At 37.9% G+C, this 15,164-nt stretch overlaps 1 protein-coding gene across 1 annotated transcript in view; it reads right to left on the bottom strand.

Moving 5' to 3' along the window:
- The window catches only part of PIK3CB (phosphatidylinositol-4,5-bisphosphate 3-kinase catalytic subunit beta), a 179,232-nt gene that overhangs the window by 72,008 nt on the left and 92,060 nt on the right, over positions 1–15,164 (bottom strand). Inside the window, exons 7-8 of the mRNA XM_027544963.1 lie at positions 12,832–13,002; positions 11,831–11,908 (exon numbers count right to left, since the gene is read on the bottom strand). Coding sequence (XP_027400764.1) covers positions 11,831–11,908; positions 12,832–13,002 — 249 coding nt within the window. The remainder of the gene's footprint in view (positions 1–11,830; positions 11,909–12,831; positions 13,003–15,164) is intronic.

Genomic DNA, 15,164 nt, shown 5'->3' with positions numbered 1-15,164 from the left:
GAAAGTCTATTAGTCCACAGAACCACATGTAATTCACAAAACTGTTAGCTAAAACCTATTTTTCACGTACTAAGCAGACTAGCTAAAACATGTCTCAATGGTGTAAATGGATCTAAAGAAACCAAGACCATAAGTATAAAACCTACTGCTGCTGCTGCTAAGTCGCTTCAGTCATGTCTGACTCTATGCGACCCCATAGATGGCAGCCCAACAGGCCCCGCCGTCCCTGGGATTCTCCAGGCAAGAACACTGGAGTGGGTTGCCATTTCCTTCTCCAATGCATGAAAGTGAAAAGGGAAAGTGAAGTTGCTCAGTCGTGTCTGACTCTTAGCGACCCCATGGACTGCAGCCTACCAGGCTCCTCCATCCATGGGATTTTCCAGGCAAGAGTACTGGAGTGGGGTGCCAACTACTACTATATGCTTATTTCCAATGAATTCATTTACTAAGGGCCTTGTCTTAGTCTTCTGTACAGCTGGGAAGGAAAGGGTGGATAAAATGTCTCCAAAATCTCTACTTACAAATAATTTATGAATCAGTCATTATAAAAGTCAACTTAAAGATATTCTATCCATATTTACGATTATCCTACACACCACTGTCTTTCATTTGTGAAAGACTCGGGTTCAGAGTGATGTAGGACATGTGCAACATGTCCCAGGAAATTTTACTTAGTCATTTACATTGTTTTATAAAACAACATGACATGATTATCTCCAATTTAAAAGTGAGTGGTAAAAGTAGAATGAGTACTAAAACACAGAGCCTAGGACTTTCCTGATGGTCTAGTGATTAGCATTCTTTACCTCTACTGTAGGGAATAAGGGTTCAATTCCTGGTTGGGGAACTAAGGTCCAACATGTCACACAGCACAGCCAAAAGAAGAATTTATACAAAACTCAGCTTTGAGTAAAAACACACATATGGAACTTTCAGAAAGTCTTTGACTTTGGAAAGTCCAAATATTACTATTCAATTAAATACTCACATGGCCAAGTATAGTACAGACTGAAATATACAGAATGACTTTTTCTGAATTGCACTGTCAACACTGTAAATCTATCCAATGAAAGACATGATAAAGAATATATATGTGTAACATTATTCTACCTACTACAGTGATGGTGGCAGGGGTTTTGGTGTGCATCACCCACGGTGTCTCCTTCAGAAGAAACTGCTAAACATCTCTCCATTAAAATAAAAGGATGAACTACAAACACACGACTAACTAGACTGTTTTTACCTTAAGAGATTCTGGGTATTATAACTGAGCATGTTTGCCTTGCTTTGGATGCTGTCCATATTGCAAGGAGAGAGTAAATCCTGTAGTACACATCAAGTAGTTACATAGGATTTTACTATATAAATATCTACTGCAAATCTTGCTCCTGGCTTTTTAAACTATTAAACATCTCAATTATTTTTTAAGAAGTCATATTTTATATATTCTTTGTGTATATATGAGACTGTGTGTGAGTACAAGGGCATGTGTGGGTAGGGCGAGGCATGCTTACCTCAAACCATTTGTGAAATGAGATTAGGGAAATTATAAATAAAACAAAATATAAATAAACCATATTTTGCATCCTTTGTATGATAGAATGGAAGATAGGAATTTCAGGAAAAAAATGATATTCAGTTCTTACTCTCAGTGACATTAAAGGCTTATGAAACTATCACCTTTTGTATACAGAATATATAGTTTATTCAGAAAAATCATAAGTTTAAAAATAAATATTCTTCAATGTTTTTTTGATAAAGACAAGATACTAAAAATAAACTGCTATGCTTAAAAACATTTGCATCTCTTGGTTTTTGACAATTTTTGAGAAATAAAAATAAATGAGCCCACTATATAAAAAGTACTCAATAAATGTTATTTAATACTTTAAAAACAAAAACAAAAAAAAAAATGTGGCTATCACTGAATCAACCAACTATTGGCAAAATGCAGATATATGGAAAAAGTGAAAGTGTTACTCTCTCAGTAGAGTCCAACTCTTTGCCACCCTGTGGACTGTAGCTCCATGGGCTCCTCTGTCCATGGACTTCAGACAGAATACAGGATAGAATACTGGAGAGGAATGCCTAGGTCAGGTGAATATAAAAACTCAAAAAAGAACTCAAGTAGAATGAACTAGAAAAGTTCATTCAGTTACCCTAGCTGTAAACAGCAACAGCCAAGTCTGCTGTGTGTAAAAGAGTAACTATAAAGAATGACTCTAACTTGGGTGTGGTAACAATAAACAAAAAGAGACCCAGCACATTCTGAAGAAAACTGCTGAAATACCAATCACTGTCTAATAGTCAAACTGTGATCATTTAAGACCAAATCATTAGAACTAAGTCTGACTGAGAAATCTCCTAGTAATCCACTAATATAACTGAAGTTCATACATGGTTAAAAATAAACAAGAGGAGAAAAACTTATCTACATTTGAAATGAAAAACTTTGTGCTTTCTGAACTTAGAATCTCCTGATGGTTTTTGTTTTCAGAAAAAGCAGTTAAAAATTATTCTCTAAGTTTACATCATGTGAAATTTTGTCAAAATCGCCACATTTCCTGATGCTTTGTCTGAATCACCATCAGGCTCTGAAAAGTTGAGGATTTTAAAGCACCATCTTGTTTAATTACAATCACACATTTTATTGGCCAACTCAGTAAACTTCTAGACACATTTTCACAAATCGCAGAATATCTGGAGATCAAGAGAAGGCAGGCTTGGTCATGGAAATGACTTTCCACTGTGGTACAGCCAGGATGCGTCAAGCCTACACATAGCCTACATTTCTGAACTCACCAATTAAGAATACTGTGTTGGGGAAGAAATCAAACTTTTTCCCAATATCAACACCTAACTTCGTTTTTGTTCCACTATATGTTCCCTTTTTATTTAAGACAACTGAAAAATGATCAGTAGTCCGAACAGAGCCAAAGCGTTTGACTGTGTGGATCACAATTAACTGTGGAAAATTCTGAGAGATGGGAATACAGACCACCTGACCTGCCTCTTGAGAAACCTGTATGCAGGTCAGGAAGCAAGAGTTAAAACTGGACATGGAACAACAGACTGGTTCCAAATAGGAAAAGGAGTATGTCAAGGCTGTATATTGTCACTCTGCTTATTTAACTTATATACAGAGTACATCATGAGGAAACGCTGGGCTGGAAGAACCACAAGCTGCCATCAAGATTGCCAGGATAAATATCAATAACCTCAGATATGCAGATGACACCACCCTTATGGCAGAAAGTGAAGAAGAACTAAAGAGCCTCTTGATGAAATTGAAAGAGGAGAGTGAAAAAGTTGGCTTAAAGCTCAACATTCAGAAAACTAGTATCATGGCATCTGGTCCCATCACTTTATGCAAATAGCTGGGGAATCAATAGATGGGGAATCACCATCTGCAGTGATTTTTGGGGGCTCCAAAATCACTGCAGATGGTGATTGCAGCCATGAAATTAAAAGACACTTACTCCTTAGAAGAAAGTTATGACCAACCTAGACAGCATATTAAAAAGCAGAGACATTACTTTGCCAACAAAGAACTAGTCAAGGCTATGGTTCTTCCCGTGGTCATGTATGGATGTGAAAGTTGGACTATAAAGAAAGCTGAGCGGAGAAGAATTGATGCTTTTGAACTGTGGTGTTGGAGCAGACTCTTGAGAGTCTCTTGGACTGCAAGGAGATCCAACGAGTCCATCCTAAAGCAGATCAGTCCTGGGTGTTCGTTGGAAGGACTGATGTTGAAGCTGAAACCCCAATACTTAGGCCACCTGATGTGAAGAGCTGACTCATTTGAAAAGACCCTAATGCTGGGAAAGATTGAGGGCAAGAGGAGAAGGGGACGATGGAGGATGAGATGGTTGGATGGCATCACCTACTGGATGAACATGGGTTTGGGTGGACTCCGGGAGTTGGTGATGGACAGGGAGGCCTGGCGCGCTGCGGTCCATGGGGTCGCAGAGAGTCAGACACGACTGAGCGACTGAAGTGAACTGAACTGAACTGAGTCCAAACAGGCTGAAATTCCCACAGTATCATGAAATACGAGTGTGCGCATGCATGCGCAGTTGTGTCTGACTCTTTGCGACCCCAGGGACTGCTGCCCACCAGGTTCCTGTGTCCATGGAATTTTCTAGGCAAGAATACTGGAATGGGTTGCCATTTCCTTCTCCAGTGTATCTTTCTGACCCAGGAGTCAAACCCACGTCTCCTGTGTCTCTTGCATTGTCTGGTGGATTTTTTACCACTAACGCAGCTGGGAAATCTTCGAGAAGTATGGGTGTGTGTTCAGTCACTTTAGTCATGTCCAACTCTTTGTGACCCCACGGACTTGTAGACTGCCAGGCTCCTCTGTCCATGGAATTTTCCAGGCAAGAATTCTGGAGTGGGTGGCCATTTCCTCCTCCAAGGGATCATCCCAACTTAAGGATCAAACCCTCATCTCCTACAATGCAGAGGATTCTTTACCACTCAGCCACTGGAGAACCACTTAATAAAAAGGCATGTTTGCTCTGACTTAGTGGGAGAAGCCCTGTCTTACACTTAACTAAGGATTTACAGATGTCAGAGGCAGTTACATTAAGATGTATTAATTCATTGCACAAATATTTATCTAGTGTTACAGGTACTGAAATAAGAAGATAAAAGGATTAAGATAGTTTTTTCTTTCCTGAGCTTCTATCTATTTTAACATGATAGGAGTGCTAACAGCCACAAAATTAGGCTTATAAGGTGTTAAGATTTTTGACTAATAAGAATCAAATTATGATTTTGAAAGAGAAAGTATCTGGGCTTGGAATTGTCTGAGTTTATCATGTTTAGGGTTCACTGAGTTTCTTAAATCTGTTATATTTATGTCTTTTGCCAACTTTGGAAAGTTTCCAGTAATATTTACTTTAGTTTTTCTCAGCCACACTCTTTCTCTTTTCTTTCAGAGACTCAGATTAGACAAGTGTTAGAGCTTCTGATATTGTTACTCAGGTATCTGAGGCTCTGTAGAGTTTTTTCTCCATTTTCTTTCAAACTATTGTTCAAAATGGAAAATTTTATTGATTAATCTTCAAGTTCACTCTTTCTTTTCACACTATTTCCATTATTGAGGCCATTCAGAGTTTTTTAATTCATTATTTGTTTTTCACTTAGTTCGTCCTTTATTCTCCCTCCATATTCACAGGTAACACATCCTCAGATTAAACCTATCAAATATGAAAACTGTTTTGGAAAAAAATTCCAAAAAGTTATAATAAGCATATTTGAATTTGCTGCATTCCAGTAACAATTTATATAGCATTTACATTTTATTAGGTATTATAAGTAATCAAGAGTTCCCTGGTGGCTCAGATGGTAAAGCGTCTGCCTACAATGAGGGAGACCTGGGTTCAATCCCTGGGTTGGGAAGATCTCCTGGAGAAGGACATGGCAACCCACTCCAGTATTCTTGCCTGGAAAATTCCATGGACGGAGGAGCCTATTAGGCTACAGTCCATGGGGTTGCAATAAGTAATTAAAGCATGGTTTAAAGTATAGGTTGTGCATAGGTTTTATAAAACTACCATATCATTTTATATAGTAATTTGAACTTCCTCTGAGAATCCTGGAAGCAAACCCCTGCAGATACTAAAGTACAACTGTATATTGTGGCTAAGACTTTCTCATTTTTTCCCATTATTTTCCACTGTGTTTGTTTTGCCCTTAGTTGCTGGAGCATTTTTATAACAATTTCTTTAACATCTTTGTGAAGACTTCCAACATTCATGTCATCTCAGCATTGCTGTCTGTTAATTCTCATAGTCCATAGGGCTTAAGATTTTCCTCGTTCTTTTTATGCCAAGTAATTCTGAATCGTACCCTGCACATTTTTTATATTTATTTATTTTTGGCAGCACTGGGTCTTCGTTGCTGCTCAGGGACTTTCTGTAGTTGTGGCGCAGGAGCTTCTCATTATGGTGGCTTCTCTCGTTGTGGCGCACAGGCTCTAGGGGGCTGGGCTCAGTAGTTGTGGTGCACCGGCTTAGCTGTCTGTGGAATTTTCCCAGACCAGGGAATGAACCCATGTCCCTGCTTTGGCAGGCAAATTCTTATCCATTGCACCACATAGGAAGTCCTATCCTATACATTTTGACTATTATAAGTCTCTGGGTTTTATTTATATTCTATAGAGACTGCTGATGATTTGTTTTAGGAGATAATAGTTAGTTTCAAACTGCAAGTTTCAACAAAACTTCTGTGAGGTGTGGTTCCAATACCAGTTCAGTTTTCAAATTCTTTGTAGGGCTATTTGGAACTGTCCAGTGTGTGCAACAAAATACAGTGACTAGTCTGAGATGCTGGTGATGGTTTATGCCACAGTTCTCAAAGTATATACGCAGTTGTGATTCTGATCCATATACGTACAGCTCAGGAATAAACCTAGAAGTTTTCTGAGCTCATCCCACTCTGAAATCATCCAAGTATATTTTGTGGCTGCCTAGGGCCCCTGTTTTATTGTCACCCAGAGAGAAAACTAAGGCTTCATTCACCCATATTTCCTAAAACAATGCTGAACAGAGAAGGCGGTTGGGGGCGGGGTGTGGGGGGGGTGGGCGAGTGGGTATCAGGATATTCACATTTCCCTTAGGACGAACGACAACTCCTCTAATCAAACAGGGATGTTCAACTCTGCATTTTTAGCAACCACTGCTGTTCTGCTACCACTAGCGCTCTGCTACTGCTGCCTCAGGACTTCTAGGGAGACTGGGGCAAATGAGAATAGAAAACAAATTAGAGAGGCCAAAAATGGGGAGATCCCTACTGTCTTTTCCAAGAGTCAGAAGAAACCATTTCAAATAGTGGTATAACTAGAGGGCAATCTGAGCTCTCTGTCTACACAAATACCATCTTCTAGATTTTAAGCAGCATTGATTTCAGGATTCTGCTGAATATTAAGATGGACATGAAAAGGGAAATGCCACAAGGCTGGTAAAAGATCCACCAGAAAGCTCTATGATACAGAATTCTAAGTGCTTTCACAGTGAAAGCCATTCAAGTGCCAAACAGGCAGAATAATGAATCTTCACTGAACACCTAGGATTTCATTATAGACTCCATAGAATCATGTGATCTTACTCCAGTAAGATCTCTGGGACTGTGATTACAATGGATTTCACTCCCATGATTAGGTTTTACTATAAAACACAGGTTACTTTAAGAAAGTACTTAAGAAACTTAAGAAAGTTACTTTAAGAAAGTACTTAAGAAACTTAAGAAAGTTACTTTAAGAAAGTACTTAAGAAACTTAAGAAAGTTACTTAAGAAAGGGAGGAGCTTCTCTGGCAATGGTATGGTTAAGGTCTGTGCTTCCACTGCAGGGAGTGCAGATTCAATCCCTGGCTGGGGAACCAAGGCTGCGCATCCCACATAGCATGCCCAAACGAAACAAAAGGGCGGGAGATTATCCCTCATGGGCCTGACCCATTGGTGAGCCCTTAAAGGGACCAGCTTCTTCTGGCAGGAGATTCAAAGCCAGAAAAGGATTTAATGCTTGAGAAATACTCTGTTTCAAGAATTGAAAATAGAGCCAAGAACAAGAACCTGAAAGATTCTGAGAGCAATTCTCAGGCAAAAGCCATCAAGGAAATGAGAACTTCAGTCCTATATAACTGCAAGGAACTGAGTTTGGCCAATAACTTGAATCATCTTGGAAGCAGATTCTTCCCAAGAGCTTCAGTAAGTAATGTAGCCCAATTAACATCTGGATTTCATCCCTGTAAGATTATAAGCAGAAAACCCAGCCACACCATGCCCAGACTTCTGAACAACAGAAATATGAACTAACAAATATGTGTTGTTTTAAGCTGCTAGGTTTGTGCAAGAAAAAAACTAATTTAAGGGGCTGTAATGAACTTAATGCCAATAGATTTAAATAAATTTTAAATTCTTCAAAAGACAAAAATAATCAGAGCTGACACAAAAGAAATAGAAATTATGACTATCTATCTATCCAGTAAAGAAATTAAATTTCTAATTAAAAACATTCCCACTAAAAAAACCCTACTTTCAGGTGCTTGGAGTAAATTCTACCAAACATTTACGGAAGAAACAACACCAATCCTACTTAAACTTATTCAGAAAACTGAGGACAGAAAGGCTTCTTACCTCAATTTATAAGGTCAACACTATCCCAATTCTAAAATCAGAGAAAGATATTATATGGAAAATACAGACCAGTATTCCCCATGAGCACAGACATAAAAATGTATACCAAAATATTAATAAGTCAATATCAGCAATATATAAAAAGGCTAGTACATCCTCAACGTGTAGCGCATAAAACTTTTGAAAATCAATCAAACTGGGGCTTCCCTGGTAGCTCAGTGGTAAAGAATCTGCCTGCCAATGCAGGAGACGCAGGTTTGATCCATGATCTGTAAAGATCCCACTTGCCAGGGAGCAACAAAGCCCTTGTGCCACAACTATTCAGCCTGTACTCTAGAGCCGGAGAGCCACTACTGAGTCCACATGCCGCTACTACAGAAGCCTGCGTGCCCTAGAGCCAGTGCTCTGCAACAAGAGAAGTCAAGGCAATGAGAAGCCAGCACACCGCAATTGGAAGCCCCCACGCACAATTAAAGAAAAGCCCATGCAGCAACGAAGACTGCACACAGTCAAAAAAAGTGATTAATTTAAAAAAAAAGAAAAGGAAATCCAATTAACAGACTAAAATATAAAAGCTACAAAATCACCTCAATAAATACAGAAAAAGCACTGGACAAAGTGAAACTTTTTCTATCCCTTTTAGTATAAAAACTCTCAGCTAAGTAAAAAGAGAAGAAAAATTCTTGAATAAAGGGCATGTGTGAAAAACCTACAGGTAATATTATACTTAAAGCTGAAAGACTAAATGCTTTTCTTTACAATAAAGAACAAAACAGAAACATCTACTGTGATGGTTAATTTCATTAATCCATTGACTGGATCTTGGGGTGTCCAGATATTCTGGTTATTTCTGTGACAGTGTTTTCTTTTTGATAAGATTAACATTTAAATGGTAGACTGACTAAAGCAGATTACCTTCCTTAGAGTAGGTGGCTCCAATCCACTCAGTGGAAGAAATGAACAGAACAAAAAGCTTGGCCCTCCTGAGACAGAATTCTTGCCTGACTAACATCAGCTCTTCCTGGGTCTTGAGCATATAGAACTTCCACAGGAACTACACCATAGGTGCCTCCTGTTTCTCAGGCATTCCAGGTGGCACTAGCCTGCCAATGAGAGGATGCAAGAAATGCCAGTTCAATCCCTTGGCCTGGAAGATCCGCTAGAGTAGGAAATGGCAATGTGCTCCAGTACTGTGGCTTGGGAAATCCCATTGACAGAAGAGCCTGGCAGGCTATAGAGTCAGACACAACTGAGCGACTACATACAAACAGACTCAGACTGGAACTAAACTATGGGGTCTTCTGGTTTCCCAGTTCGCAAACAAACTTCACAGACTGTGGAACTTAAACAACTCCATAATTATATGAGCTGATTCCTTAAATAAATCTATGTGTGGTGGACTTTCTTGGTGATTCAGTGGTTAAGAATCTGCCTGAAAATTCAGGGGACATGGGTTCTATCCGTGGCCCAGGAAGATTCCACATGTGCCACTATTACAGAAGCCCGCAGGCTCTAGAATCTGTGCACTGCTAAGCCTGCAAAGCATAACTAGAGAACAGCCCCTGCTCGAAGCAACTAGAGAAAGCCCATGCAGCAACAAAGACCAAGCACAGACAAAAATTAAATAAATCTCTGTGTGTATGCATATATATACACACACACACATACACAAACACCCTATTATTATTTTTCTTGGGAGAAACCTGAGTGATATGTTTGCTCTCATCATTTTTATTCAGTACCACACCGAAGGTCCTACTCAGTACATCAAGAAAAGTTTGGAAGGAAAGAAGTAAAGTTCCCTGCTCCCCATCTATCCCTAATCTTTTTTTTCCCCTCCAGATTTCTCTTCAACATTATACTGGAACTGCTAATCTGAATAGCAATTAAAAAAAAAAAAAATGAGATGTACGTAGAAGAAAGTGATGCCATAATTGCATTAACGTACTTCAATTCATCTATGTAACCTCTCTGAAAAGAGAAAAAGGGTAGAGGAGGGAGAATCAGAGAAGCAGATGGAGTGGGGAGGGAGAGGGTACTTTAAATACTATATTAAACCCACTAGTCCTAAAAATGTATGACCACAAACAATAAAATCAATCCAGCTTGGAATATCTGATGGAAGTTGGTAAAACCTATAGAAATAAAATGTTACTCACAAGTAATCTGTCAAAGACAAAAATAAAGCATAATGCCCAAGAAAAATAAAGGCATATAGTAAACGCTTCTTTGGTCTTCTTTAGGAAGAAACTGAGTACGGATGAAAGGCTTCAGAGAAACAATAGCTAATTCAATAACTATTCAAAAAGAATTCAATAGCTAATAACAATAACCTAACAAATGGGAAGAATAGTAATTCCCATTTTTAGAATGCAAATTATCCATGGATTCATACAAACCACTGAGCAAAATGATACATATATGTTTAAAAAAAACACTCCATATGTATAGGTAGGTATATTGAGGGTATATTTGCCAATATATGACTTCTGCCTTTAGAAACATAATATTCAAGGAACTCTACTGAATATTTAATAATCCAGAGAATCATCCAAGATATAAAATGAACAAATCATAGATTAATATATATAACATCATCCCTTTTCTTTAACAAACCAACCGATCAATAAAATAAACACAACCATAAGTTTATATATATTTGTATAAACATGGAGGTCACTCAAGGCTTATTGACCTTGAATCCCATGTGATGGTAAAGAGATGAGGAGGAGAGATCAGCAACTTCTTTCTTAAATCATATTTGGACTTTTTTTAACTGCTGCAACAATCATGTTATACTTTTACAACTGGAAAAGATTAAGAAAGAAAGTTTAAATTCAAGAGGAAAATTAAATTACCATTAAAATAGAAAACAAGGCTAGTTGGTCTTAAGCATACTCATTAAAAATTAAAATCTAGCTAAGAATATAAGAGAAAATACCCTTATTTTAATGACAGCTACCCAAAGAATCTTTAATGTCCACACAGAAAAACAAGCAATTGGTAATCTTTGGCAAGGTACTCCTGAATATATCCTCATGCCAGCAAACATCTCAAACTAACTGAATCTCTTTCTTGGATCAAAAAACTATTCACTTCATTTCCTGCCAAGCAAAATAGAGGAAAATGCATGCTTTACACTTTGAAGCAAAATGCCTTGTTAAGTCTTTACTTAATTGTAGGGGTGGTGCAATAAATCCCCATGTGTTAACAAGTTGTGGTCTACAATGTAGTCATCTATTTTATTTCAGGAATGGCATTACATTTTCTGTCTGTTCAGCAAGTTTAAAAGGGAAAAAAAAGGAGGGGGCGGCGCCTAAAAGAGGCTGAGGGAAGCTCTGACCAAAGCTGAGAAAGAAGAATAAGCCTGCACAGAAACATGTGACCTACAGTTTTGGCTTAAATTTCACTTGCTGAATTCTTGATCTAAACCAATTTCTTTTCCATAACATACACTGGGGAAATGTCAATCTATCCAGTACATCTCCAACTATGCAAAGAATATTTTTTTTTTCAAAGAATATTTTAAAACAAAAATTTATAATTGTTCTATAATAACTGCCATATTCTATATCCTATAACAGACCAAAATGGATAAAATGTAGTCTCCAATCTGTCATTAACTGAGCATATTAGTGAATTCAAATAACAGAGCAGAAGACAAATTCAAATCTAAACAAGTACTCACTTTTACAGTTTCTTCTGTGTTAAGTTTATTTCCTTTAACCAAGACAATTTGGAAAGGATTGTTATTTTCCCAAACATGCTGGTAAAAAATGAAAAAATAGAGGGTATTAATGTTTAATTTTAATTAAGAATTCATTTAATTACTCATTTTTTAATATTTAATTAAGAAATGAATATTTGAGGCTAACAATGAAACTGTCTTATCAGTTTGCATGTGCATTGGTAAAATAATGAAAATACAACTCTGAACTAACAACTGAAAACCACATATATTACATTAAGCATCACAACCACTAGCCCTTAGTTCTCAAGGCAAAACAATACTGCTACAAAATTCACTAGACACCATAAACAAATGGTATTAAAAGCTTTGGATAAATAAAGAATTGGCTATATAAGTTAATATACAGGTAATATCTTAATTATCAAGGCATAGTTTTTCTTAAGATGGAAGAACTATTTAAAAACTGTTAAATAGTTAAATGAACCCAAATCTAAAGGTCTGCTTTATAAAAATAGTATATGCTAGAAGAAATGTCTTTGTTACATTTAAAGTCTAAAAGTTCAATAAGAAGAAAACAGACAAATTACACCAAAACACTATTATAAGCTAATACAAATGAGATATACCAGAAAATCAACTATCTCAGCACACCTAACTTTTCTACTGGTATACCTCAACTTGCTCTCTGAAGTCTCACATTTAGCTCTAGTCTCAAAATATACTCAATTTGAGGGCATTTTTCTTTAGCACCTAAAGATAAACAAAAACATAAATGACCTATTTAGAATCATATGTAGCTTGGGTATGGAAAAATAATAGTAGCTTAAAAGGTTACTATTAATAAATGGTGATGCATCTTTAGAAAACATGAATTAGCTTCCATAGGAGAACTGAGCAAAGAATATGTGTGGGAGGCTCAAACATACAACCTAACAATAGCAACAATAAAAAAATCACATGGCTTTTAAGGTCACCAGAAGTTCTTATGTGAAACTTACAGAAATAATTCGAGTTTTCTTTGGTGGTAAAGGAAGAGGAAGGTTAGATGAATTTCGATTTATGGCAGCCTCTATGGCAACCATCTCCTGTTCATACAGCTTCTTGATCTTGCAACATTCCACAAGTATAAAATGGGGCAATGTTCTGTTCATTACACAGTTCCGGATATACTACAGTGGCAAGGGAGAGTAAGGCAAGGATTTTCAAACAAAACTTAAATCAAGAGAAAAATAAAATTAAGCTAAACAACATTAAAACAATATTTAAAGTCTATATTAACAATTCAATGTCAAAAATATGAGAAATTAAAATCAGAACATAAGAGCTGTAGCACGGTTTGTCCAAGACCTGAGAGCTGTGATGCACCGAGAGCTTTAATGTCCGTTGCTCCAAATCTTTGTTGTGACGAGACAAAGAACCGAGGGACATACACTCGCGTGACATTTATGGTGCCGTGACTCGGATTTAACCTGGCTGAAACAACCTCTACGTAGAAGAGGCCAAGCACAACAGGAGCCCAACTCAGCGAAGCTCCCGGGCTAGAAGCGGAAGGCGAAGAAACCCAGAGCCGGGGAAGGCCCATCGTGCTGGAAACCGGGACAGCGAAAAACGAACTCAACAGAAAGCTCACGCGGCCCAGTCTCAGATTCCAGAAGACCTCCGGTTAAGAAACCTTGGACCACTGGACAAAACCCCGAGAGGGGTTTTCAGAAGATACTCTGACCAATCCTGAGGAAATCTGGTACACTGATGGAAGCAGCTTTGTCTTGGATGGAAAAAGAAGAGCCGGCAGTCAAGGTACCAGGACATGACTCCTAGATTCACTACTCACGAGTCAAGCCATGGAAGAAAACAGAAGAGGACACTCAACACACCTGTCAACCAGCTACAACATGCAGTGCCAGTTTAACAAAGATATAAAACTACAGCTGACCACGAAAAATATCACACACCCTTGGACACCGCTATAAGGACTCTGAGGCTTGAGACTAGCAAGAGGGGGAGGCCCAATACCCCTCGCCACCCCAGTTCAGCAGGGAGTAGCCAGAAAGACCTCGACGCCCCTATTCCCAAAGAATTGGGCCTCCCATCTCTTGAGGGGGGAATGTTAGGTAGGTAGAATAGGGAAAAGGAGTCCAAAATGGCAGTGGCTAAAAGACAAGGAAGGTCCAAGGGCCAGAGTTAAGACTTCAGGCAGAACAAACAGCACTCCTGGCTAAGCCCAATTTGCATAGGGCAGGCCCAGGTGGAGGAAAAAAAACATATAAAATCAGAACATAAAATAGCTATCATTAAGTGAACACCTTCTTCAAGGTCAGAGCTAATCTTCTTAACTCTAAAAGACAGATTCTCCCCCTTTAATAGATTAAAGAACTGAAAACCCAAAGGCTAAGTTACACATTTAGTATCTCTAAGACGTGGAATTAAATCCACCTGACTGAATTTTTTTGTTTGCTAAACCTTAGAGAAATATGTGTCATAGTATATATGTTGTTTTGTTTTTTTTCCTCTTTTCTGCACTCCATACTTGACAGGATGACCAACTGGCACACTTTTCCAGGGGTAGAACTTGATCATAGACTGTGATGCTACAGTGCCAGCTCTGTCCAGTAAGTCAAAAAAGGTGAATATGCAGTACATGAGTAGCCATTTTTTTAAAGTCCTGAGGTAGATCATGGTACCTTATTAGCACAGGCCTCAAGTCAACCATTACTGTCTTTATATCAAAAACCTACTGGCTATCCAAGTGTGATGCTCTGTTTTATTTCCATGAAACCAAAATAACTCTCCAGAGGCATATAAGGAAAAGGGTGATTGTTTACAATACCAATGATTCTAACAAAATGAATAAAAATACAATGCATTCCTCACCAGAATAACTTTCCTATACAGATATAAAGTGTGATTCAGTTTAGATAGTATAAGGTATACAGTATACTGCATTCAATTCAGAACCACTGAAAATACATTTCTGATATTAAAAAAAAATGTCAAGAATGGCCTACAAGTGGGAGTTAACATGATACTATGATAAATATATTCATTCAAAAACTTTTCACTATGAAAGATGTATCATTCCATTTCTTTCAAAGTCCTTCACCTACATTCTATATTTTATTTCTCACACAAACTTGCGCGCGCACACACACACACACACAAAACGCATACATGCTTTTAGTTTTCTTTGTAATAACAAATTCCAGTTTGGGCAAAACAATATACTTTCCCCTTGCTAAGGTTTTTTAAAAAAAGTATTAAAGAAGCAGAAGGCTACTTTAAAGATGGCAGAACATGAAGGGAAGAAGTCAATACTTTTATGTTACCACCAAGC

The sequence above is a fragment of the Bos indicus x Bos taurus genome, chromosome 1 (genome assembly GCF_003369695.1).
Source record: "Bos indicus x Bos taurus breed Angus x Brahman F1 hybrid chromosome 1, Bos_hybrid_MaternalHap_v2.0, whole genome shotgun sequence".
In the NCBI taxonomy this organism is placed as follows: Eukaryota; Metazoa; Chordata; class Mammalia; order Artiodactyla; family Bovidae; genus Bos; species Bos indicus x Bos taurus.
Note: the sequence above shows the minus strand (reverse complement) of the source record. Positions and strands in the feature narration are given on the sequence as shown.